The 10,857-nt window shown below is 43.2% G+C and overlaps 1 protein-coding gene across 1 annotated transcript; it reads left to right on the top strand.

The window, feature by feature from the left end:
- The first annotated feature begins 5,185 nt into the window (after positions 1-5,185).
- LOC110737591 lies at positions 5,186-6,477 on the top strand. Its single transcript, XM_021917928.1, has 2 exons — positions 5,186-5,521; positions 5,650-6,477. The coding sequence occupies exons 1-2, from the start codon at positions 5,186-5,188 to the stop codon at positions 6,475-6,477; spliced, it is 1,164 nt and encodes a 387-aa protein (XP_021773620.1).
- The last annotated feature ends 4,380 nt before the right edge of the window (positions 6,478-10,857 follow it).

Raw genomic sequence — 10,857 nt, forward strand, 5'->3', positions numbered from 1 at the left:
TGTGCCAAAAAGTAGGGCTTCAATTTTTTAACAGCCATGAAGAGTGCAAGACCAAATTTCTCCACTAAGGGATACCTCAACTCGGCATTTTTCAGTACGTGACTGACAAAGTAGACCGGGAGCTGACAGCCGTCTCTTTCAGCAAGGAGAACAGCGCTTAACGCATGATCAGAGACGGCCAGGTACATGTAGAGTACTTCTTTGGGCAAAGGGCTGACCAGCCTCGGCAAGGAATGCAAGTGAACTTTCAATTTCTGGAAGGTCGCCTCAGCATCCGGCCCCCATTCAAACCTTGCCTTTTTCTTAATTGCCTGGAAAAAGTATAGGCATTTGTCGCCTGATCGGCTTAGAAATCTTCCCAAGGCCGCCAGACAACCTGTTAACTTCTGAACCTCTCGGATGGTACGAGGCGACTGCATGTCAATGACCGCCTGCACCTTCTCAGGGTTCTCCTCAATTCCTCTCTGATTGATAAGGAATCCGAGAAATTTCCCAGACTCAACTCCAAAGACACATTTCTTGGGATTGAGCATGACATGGTGCCGCCTGAGTGTGGCGAAAGTTTCTCGGAGGTCCGACAGATGATCTTTCTGAAGTTTAGTCTTGACAATCATATCATCAATGTATGCCTCGACGTTTCTCCCAATCTGATCAAAGAACACAGTGTTTATCATTCGCTGGAAGGTAGCCGGGGCATTCTTAAGACCAAACGACATGACCGTGTAACAGTATAACCCATGATCAGTGACGAAGGCCGTCTTCTCCTGATCTTTCTTCCATAAAGGAATTTGATGGAAACCAGAGTAGGCGTCCATAAAGCTCATCAAAGCATGGCCGGCTGTTGAGTCGACCAGGTTATCAATTTTAGGCAGAGGGTAACTGTCTTTGGGGCACGCCTTGTTTAAATCTGTGTAGTCTACACACATTCGCCAGGTGCCATTCGGCTTTTTAACAAGCACCACATTTGCAACCCAGTCTGGGAAGTAACATTGCCGAATGAACCCTGCATCAAGTAATTTTTTAACTTCGGCGGCTACCGCCTGACTTCTTTCTTCGCCATGGTTCCGCTTCTTCTGCCGTACCGGCTTCTTTTTCGGATCCACGGCTAGTTTATGTACCGCCAGATCAGGACTAATGCCTGGCATTTCATGGACTTCGAATGCAAAGATGTCCTTGTATTCTTTCAATAGTTTGTGAAAGTCGTCACCAAGGTCTCTCAGAGCAGTCGTCCCAACTTTGACTGTTCGCTCAGGACGTGAGTCGTCTAAGATCAAGTCCGTATGCTCACCTGCTGGCTGAGGGCGGAATTCATCCGACCGCTCCTCTGCCAATGATTGCTATTTTTTGTCTTTTCTTGCGGCCCCTGTCTGGGATGCCTTTCTCTTCTTGCCGCCTGCTCTTTGAACAGGCGCACTCTCCTTGACTTTGTCAAGGTCTGTTTTTCCACCAGTCGACCCAGTGGCCATAACAGTGGGCTTGACATCCGAGAGATAGTACTCTCTGGCCATCCTCTGATCTCCCCTTAGGGAGCCGACTGTTCCATTATCCCTCTCAAACTTGAGCAACATAAGAGATGGGATTATAACAGCCTTGGAATTATTCAGGGTTGGTCGTCCCAGAATCATGTTGTAGGCCGAGAGTTCTTCTACTACCAGGAATCGGACTACCATGTGTCGTCCTTCCCCTTTTTCGCCCAGACGGATGGGTAAATCCACTCGTCCCACTGGGTGGACGACTCCTCCTCCAAACCCTACTAATGGGTGGGAGGCCGGATGTATGCAGTCAGTCTGATATTTTAGTTTTGACAGACATTTTGCTACTGATGAGATCTGAGGATCTTCCGGTATCTATGAGGATTCGGCCAACTCCCTGGTTGGCCACTTTACATTCAATAACGATAGGGTCGTCATGCGGCCCTCTTACCCCTCCTAGATCTTCTTCAGTGATGACAATCTCAGGAAATGAATATTTGGACGGCCGTTCTTAGTGAACGGAATTTACATCTAACCGCCTAATATTGTCTTTGTTGCCCCTTATAGTGGGGCCGCCTCCTGAGAAGCCGCCTGCAATGGTGTAGACGACTGCATCATCTGTATCGGAGCTGTCGGCCTGTTGATTCTTTTTGGCCGACTGCTTTTTTGAGGAAGTGTTCCCCGTAGATTTCTTGACATAAGTGTCAAGATCACCTTGCTTAGCCAGGCGGTCCAGATACCGCATGAGACTGATGCAGTCATTGGTGTGATGACCAACATCTTCATGATAAGCACATGATTTTTCTTGGTTCCGGTTGTTTGCAGAACCCTTCATGGGGACCGGCTTCTCAATTGAGATCCGTCCCTTGATTTCTTTTAGGATAAACTGGTTATCCTTGTTAAACGCATACTTTGGGGAGTATGGTTTGAATTCTTTTTTCTTTTTCTGGGCCGGCTATTTAGAGGAATCAGCCGCCCAGACCTCTTTTCTTTTCTCATCTTTGTTTGACGATTGTTTCTGTCGTCCTTCTCTTTTGTCGGACCTTTTCCCGTCCGACTGTTTTACCGTACAAAGATCAGTCGCCTGTATATAGGCTTCCGCTTCAATCAAGGCCTCTTGAAGAGTCGCCACCCTCTTTCGGACCAAATCAAATTTGAAGGTCGACCCGTCCTTGAGACCTCTGAAAAAGTCAGTATAGGCTACTTCATCCGGTAACCCTTGAATCTGTATTCTCATCAGGTTAAACCGCCTGATGTAAGAACGAAGCCCCTCCTTCTCGCCCTGCTGAATTGTTCCTAAATCAAGGGTCGTCTTCTTCGCAGGGATGTTCATGGCGAAGTTGGAGGTGAATAAGTAAGCAAGCGTCCTGAAGCTATTTACACAACCAGTCGGCAGGTTGCCGAACCATTGTTGTGCGATTCCTTTGAGAGTCGCTGGGAAACACTTGCACCAAGTGGGATCATCCAACCCTTGAAGGTACATCAGGTTGGTGAATGCCATCAGATGGTCTTCTGGGTTAGTAGTGCCGTCATAGGCGCCTACTAATACATTTTTCACTTTGGCCGGCTGAGCGGCTTCAGTAATTTCCTTGGAGAAGGCCGACGGCTGTTCACCAAGTCTAAGAAACCGTAGCTGCTAGTCCATAGGTTGGACGTTTTTTGCTGCATGTCCACCAAACGGAGGTGGCTGCAAAAAATACTGTTGTTGCGGCACAAACGGTAAGTTTGGTACCGCCTGGTCGCTATGAAAGCCAGACTGACGGGAGGTGCCGCCTGACTGACTCTCATGATACGACTGCATATGCCTCATTGAGGTATTTCGCAGACTGTCTTGGAAGTTTGAAGTAGAGGCCGACTCTGACAATCGGTCACTCTTCTTCTGCTCTAGCAGTAGCCGAGCGTCTGTGTATGATTTCCTTGACCCGTCCGCCTGAATAAGACGAACAGGTTTCCTATTTCCTGGAGTAGGAAAACGGTATTTTGTGAAATCAAGGGCAGTCGGCTCCCGCTTCCTAGATTTAGGGTGAGGAGTCGCCTCTCGCCCTTGAACTGGCTTCCTCTTCAGTGAAGTGGAAGGTTTCTTAGCCGACTGCTCCTTGTCCAGAGCAGGCGGCTTCTTGTTGATCAACTCTTGAATTTCTCCCTTGAAGTCCCTCATGAAGGTCATGAGTTCGTTCCTTGTGATGGGAGCAGATCCATTAGTCGGCTGCTGCCGAACAGGCGGTGCGCCTGCTGGCTCACTTCCAGTTTGAAGATGTTCCCGTTCCCTCCTTTCGGTATGACGGGTACGTCGGGCCCTTAGGGTCCCGTCTGAAGCTGTGTGAGCTTCAACTTCAAATTCACTCTCAGTATCGTGGTCCGACTGAACTTGAGGGTCGTCTAGGGGACGCCTCTCTTTAGGAGTCGGTACAGACTTGGATGCCATCTCAGAAGTACTCTCCCTACAGACGGCGCCAAATGTTTCGGGGTTTTCTGATGTCCTGCGGGAGAGTTACAATTCCGAGACTGGAACCGGACGCCTGTACCTGCAAAACAACGGAGACTCCTGGTGGTGGGAGCTTCGCCTCCAACGGTCAAGTTAGTACTTAATTAAGAAGTAATTAATGCGGAAATTAAAGTGATTGGGTCTCTCTAGGTGAGAGTGTTTGATGTAGGTAATCTGCTTTGTTAGCGAGATCAGCCTGTTATCTCTGTGTAATCTCTGTAATTAATGTCATCTCCCTTAATGAGGATTAAGGGAGGTATTTATAACCTTGGGAAACGTGCTAATCCTAGGTTTAGGTTAACCTAGGGCTGATTGGGCTTCCCTCAGAAGTTGGGCCTGGGTGGCCGGTTTCTCCATTAGGCATGGAGTATGCCACGTGTCATGACATAATAGGTCCAAGGTGGACGAATAAGCGTGTGCCACGTGGCAAGCCCTGACAGTTCCAACTGGGGGACACTTGGCAGGACCTGATTGGCCCACGTGGCGCATTCCGATTGGTAGGAGCAAAATCCCCTAATCAATTATTATTATTATTATTATTATTATTATTATTATTATTATTATTATTATTATTATTATTATTATTATTATTATTATTATTATTATTATTATTATTATTATTATTATTATTATTATTATTATTATTATTATTATTATTATTAGTTGTGTTTGTTGATTCTAAACTTTTATTAAATATATATATAGGATTCTGAGTCCGAGGATGGTGATGGTGTGGACCATAGCGAACATTTTTTATAGACACTGTGTTTCCGAGTTTTGAGGATGTTGTTCAATGGGCACAAAATGTTTGTCGCCCGCTCGAATTTATGTTAGTGAAGGCTTCTTATAAGACCAATCGGAGTGGTCGACCGTATCGATATGTGAGTTGTGATCGTGGAGAAAAGAGCATGATAATAGACATGATGAACGCGATACAAAAAGACAGGAAAAGCAAGACAAACAGTTGTCCTTTCACATTCAAGGTTGAGTATGTCAGAGTAGTAAGTGGTTAGAAGCTCAGTTGCTTGAACGGCACTCACAATCATTCTTTGGTTGTGTATCTCGAGGGACATTGACAAATCAGATGTCTTAGTCTTGCTGCTAGGTAGTGCGTGACATGACTCAGGCACAGGTGCCGCCTCGGCATATCATGAAAACTCTTGTAGAAAAGTTACCCGGAGACTATCCAAACATCAAGCATGTCTACAACTGCAGAAGTAACATTAGAATGGAGCGATTCGAGGGAAGAGAGGTGGTTCACCAGGTGCTTCATTTGGCCAGACAGAGCAAATACCTCACTTGGGTTATGACTGATACCAACAATGTGTTGCAACATGATTTCATGGCACACCCGATCATGACAAATTTGCTACGCACATACCCGTACGTGATAGGTATGGATTCTACTTATAAGACGAACCGATACGGCATGCCATTCTTTGAGATTGTTGGGGTTACACTGACTAATCAGAACTTTCTTGTTGCATATGCATTCATGAGGTCGGAGTCCGAAGAAAGTTATCAGTGGGTGCTTCAGTGCTTGAGGTTGTTGATCAGTCTTGAGGTTGTTGATCGGTCATCATAGACAGTCGTCGCTACTATTGACATATAGGGAGCTTGGCCTTTATCCAGCGTTGAAGAGCGTGTTTCCAAACACAAGACACATGTTGTGTGTGTGGCATATTAACAAAGATTTTGAGGTTACTTCCATGTTTGAAAAAAAAGAAGGAGATTGGTGCCAAGTTCAAAAATGGGAGGTGGAGGCATGTGATTAATGCTACATCTGAAGTGGCGTATAAAAGAGAACTTGTAGAGGTGAAAACCAAGTGGGGTCGATGGGCGAAAGTGATTGACTATGTAGTGGACACTTGGCTCATACACAAGGAGAAGTTTGTGATGTTTTGGACGAACCAAGTACTGCACTTCGGCAATGTTAACAACTATAGGGTTGAGAGCCAGCATTCGGCATTGAAATGTTGGATTGACAGTTCAACAGGTTCTTTAGACACAGTTTGTGCTCAGGTGCACTACTCGATTGGGAACCAGATTATAGCCATTCGTAATGGGTTGGAGGCATGTAGAACAACTCATGGTCAGAAGTACAAGCAAAAGCCTTTGCATCAGCTGAATGGAAAGGTATCCCACTATTGTCTGTCTATTCTTCTCGGTGAGACGAATAGGATGCGAGGGTTGAGTATGGATGTCCATCGACGTTGTGGGTGTGCTCTACGTACTACCCATGGGTTACCTTATGCATGCCAAATATATGACTCGATTACTGCAAGGAAGGGGTTGTATACGAAGAACATTCATCCATATTGGAGGACCCTTGTCATTGGAGTGGGTGTCGACATTTCTGATATAGTTGATGAAAATGATGAGGATCGAGCTCATTTCCGCACCCTTGTTGATCAGGTTATAGCCAGCGACTCTGTGATTCTTAAGCACGTGTCTCGAGTGATTGAGGGTGAGATGGATTTTAACTACGATGACCTTCAAGAGCCTCGAGTCAACCCCTGAGTAAAGGGACGACCTCCCGAGAGAAGGAACAAGCGAGAGCCTTCGGTTTTCGAGTATGTTCAATGTAATGGGTGAGATAATCGATCCAGAAGTAGACCACCCCCATCTGATACAGGTGATTATCGATATAATTAAATAATGTTTTTATACATCGTATATTTTAATTTATTTTGTGTAATAACTTAATTATATGTCATATTATGTATTTTATTTTGTAGGTACTGAGTTCGACATACGACAATGCAGATACAGCTACTCGATTCCCAACATCATTTAGCCTTACGTCATAGGTGTTAAGGACGTAATTGGACATGGGAACTGTAGATTTTGTTAGATAGCAGATTTATGTTACGGAGATCGGGAGGAGTGGCGATTGGTTCGACATCAAATCGCGAATTAGGCTGGTTCTCAACCTTGGTAGTAAAACATGATTTACTACGACATATGGGGTTAGCAGGTTGGTTCAGGACTGTAGAGGGAGGTAGACCGGATCAGATGGGATGGTGATGCGTGTGGACAGGAGCATTGGATGGTAGCACAACATGATTTTTTTGCTATTGCCACAATATGGAATGTGGTAGTGTTTTGTTATGGAGTAGGAAATAGACCATCGTGCTACTATCCATCAACCACTGTTTTACCGTTGAACAATCATGGACGCTAAGACAGGCCTAGTGCAGAGTTCGTGATTGGAACTGTTGGTGAATCGCATTTCATTCGTTTGCATATGGATCGTGACCACCCACTTCCTCCAATTTCACCATTGTGGTTTAACGCTCGTTAGGTAAGTGTAGACAGATGGGAGGCAAGGTATGAGAGAAGGCTTCAATTGTGGCAGACATTAGTTAGCTCTTGAGTACCACTGAGTACTGTTATGGATTTTTATTAAAATTTATATAACTTTATTAATAAACATAATTATTTTTTTAATTTTTTTTAAGCAATTCTTTTTGAAATTTACTAAGTAAGTACTACGTAATTAGAAAATAAAAAACTAATACATAAATTTCAACTAGATAATTCCCAACAAATGTGTAAAACATAAATGTCCACTAACAACATCCAAAACATAGTCTAATAAAACAACAAAGTCAAAGCTAAAATTCATATTACAACTAATCTCTAAGTCCATTTATTGCATTCCAATCATCAATCACCTGCGCCAACATTGCTCTGGTGTCCTTTGATAGCGTAGGGTACTCACTAAGTGATCGCAGCGCCGTAACCATGAATCGCCCTACCCACTGCACAAACCATTATAATTGTGTATTAATAGTAATAATAGGAAAAAAATAATTAAATAAAAAAAAACTAACAAAAAACTTACGTAATCAACGTTGATCCTCTCAGGAAGACCGTGATCATCCTCAACATTAGGAGTGACGATAGGATGGCTAACTCTCCTAAACCATGGTAGGTAGGCAAGTGCACAAGTATGTCCGCCACGTGGAACTCTAGTATATCCACCAAGCAGAAGACTGAACACAGCATCGGGGACAAATCTTTCCCATATGAGAGTGGTCATCTAAGCTGAAAAGCTGACCTTATAAGACTTCACACTAAGTGGTCGCTGAGCATCATGAGGCCTAATCATGTCACCGGGAATCTCCTGTATAAACTCCAACTTTCGAACAACTCGATCGGGCATATATGGCTCTATGATGCCCCGATAGCGAATGCATCTCGTAAACATAGTCCTAGGCACCTGTTGTGCAGGAAAAGCTACGTACGGCAACCAGCATACCTGCAAATTAGTACAAGTGTAAATCAATTGTAAATAAAAGCAATATAAAACAAATAGTAATTACGTATCTATTTATACCTCATGGTCTCCCAACTGGTCAAGTCGAGTACGAGAGGACACGAGACGTTGTTGCTGCTTCCGCGTCATACCAACATCCCATAACCCTGTACGAGCATGATGGACGTCTTGTGTCAACACACCCTGGTGAGGCCGAAAACATGGAAAGTACTCGTATATCCAAGCCTGTAGAAGAGTCAGACAAGCGCGATAGAATCACATCCATTTCGGGTGGCATGCCCGAGCTGACGATACAAGTACGCTAGTGTGGCTGAACCCCATGAGTATCTCGTCAACCTCTCCATGTTATCCTCTATACACAACTCACTGAGAAAAGAAGGGTGAGTACGAGTATCGCTCTTGTTAGTAAAGAGCGTGTTACCCAAAAGGACCCACATGTAACCAATGACCTAAACCGCCTCCAGCTGCTCCTCACTACGACACCTAGCAATAACTAGTCAGTATGGACGCCACCGTTCCTATAGATGGCGTTCTGAGTCTTGACCTGTAACTCCTCCGTAGTCAACTGTAACAACCCAGCTACCAATGTCCTATACTGGTCACTAGGGAGATCACCGGCAACCATATCCCCATCAACCCGAATACCAAGTAGTGGTGTACGTCGTGCAATATGATGGTCATCTCACCAAAAGGTAGGTGGAATGTGTTGGTGTCTGGCTGCCATCTCTTAACAAAAGCAGAAATCAACGGAAAATCAAGGTGGTCGTGCATAATGCTCGGCAGGTGCAACAACCCAGTATGCCGTATCCGCGTAGTTGTGGCAGCCGTAAATCGCTCTAGCAATTCACTCAACTCTCTACACACACCAAATCTAGTTTGACATCGCAAAAATCGTCGATCTTCCCCATCCCAAATATATCAAGCAACATGGGCCCTGAAATTAGGAATAACGCTCCCATCCTCGGGCCCATTGTCTATCGACCCCTAAACAAGCCAAGACGCTGTAGATCGAGGTGGTCGTGAACTCGTAAATCTCTCATCAGGACCTCTTGTCATGACAGTCGACTGCTCCTCGGCATCATCCTCACCCTCATCTTCATCGTCCTCAGGTCCATCATCCTCGTACCTTGAACCCGTGCCCGAACCCGAGCCAGGAGTCCTCAACAAAGCATTAGGCCAACCACCGGCTCCCTCCAACTCATCCAAATGAGTACCAAAATCATCCACTACCCTGTCGCGCTCCGGTACTGAACTACCGTCCCGTATACTAATCCCCCTGTCTCTCCTAATCGACGCGTTAATACTGCGTGATCTAGCATGCCATGGACCAAAACCCTCGACTACATTCTAAATTTAGAATAAATTTTAATATTAATAATAAAAACAAAATAGGTGATGCAAACAATTGAAAACAAAAGATATAAAACTAATATTAATAATAAAAACTAATGAGATATAATAAAAACTAATGAGATATAATAATGACAGGATCTAGTTGTATCACCTAATCAAAAGTAATTACCTAAGTCCTCTAACTAAGTAGATAGGGAAATAAGGTTGAATCCACAGGGAAACAATGTTCTTTTACTCCTAATTAATTATTATAATCTAAATTATAGAGTAACCAATTTGTGTGTGTGAATTATGCTAAGAATTAAAGCTAAGCAAATTAAACAAGGGAATAATCAATAATAAAAGATCTAGGGTATAGGTTCACCAATAAATAATACTCTAGGGTAAAAATAACAATCAATCATTAATACATAAATTAACCAGATTATAAAGGGCTGTCGCTATGTATTATAATCACATAATTAATCTACCGGTATTAAATCGCATCTCTCGAATCTTAACCTAACCATTTATAGATTAACATGCCTATTGAAACTAAGCCTAAACATCAATTCTCATCTCTCGAATCTCGAATCAATATTGCAAAATTCATACAATTAAACCAGGCCTAATCTAATTGCATAGTATTAAATCAATCAATAGGAAATTAATCAATCATTAATAATCAACAACAATAAATTACCCCTTCATATAGTTCATGGATCCCCACAAACCCTAGAATTAAACTACTCACACATAATTAAATCTAAACTAATCAAAGCAATTAAAGAAAACATGATTAAAAATAATATGCAATAAAGCATAATCAAACAATAATAATAAAACTTGTACGAAAACAATAATAATGAAAGCTTAGATAAGAACAGTAACATAAAACTAATAAATAAAAGTCACAAATATTAAACTAAACAAAATAAAATACTATAAGAACAAAACTATAAGTCTGACAAAGCTAAACTAATTGAAAGAATATGATAAAAGCTGACTTCCCCCTAACTACGTACTACTCCCTCCTTATATAGAAAACTATTGGGCTTTTAACAACAATAAAAACCCAAAAGTCTAAACCATCACCGACTTAGCTTGGCCTTGCAGCACACTCGCCCGATCGGCCCATTAGTCCGCCCGGTCGGGCCCGATATTTCACTTCGCCTAGCTGACTTTTTTTGGGGATTGGGCTTCTTTTCATCTTAAATTTGTAACCTGTGCTTTAATATGAGTTGGCCCAATTTCCTTCTTGATATCCAAGTATTGGACTTGTAATA

This window comes from Chenopodium quinoa, unplaced genomic scaffold (genome assembly GCF_001683475.1).
Source record: "Chenopodium quinoa cultivar QQ74 unplaced genomic scaffold, ASM168347v1, whole genome shotgun sequence".
NCBI classification, from domain to species: domain Eukaryota; kingdom Viridiplantae; phylum Streptophyta; class Magnoliopsida; order Caryophyllales; family Amaranthaceae; genus Chenopodium; species Chenopodium quinoa.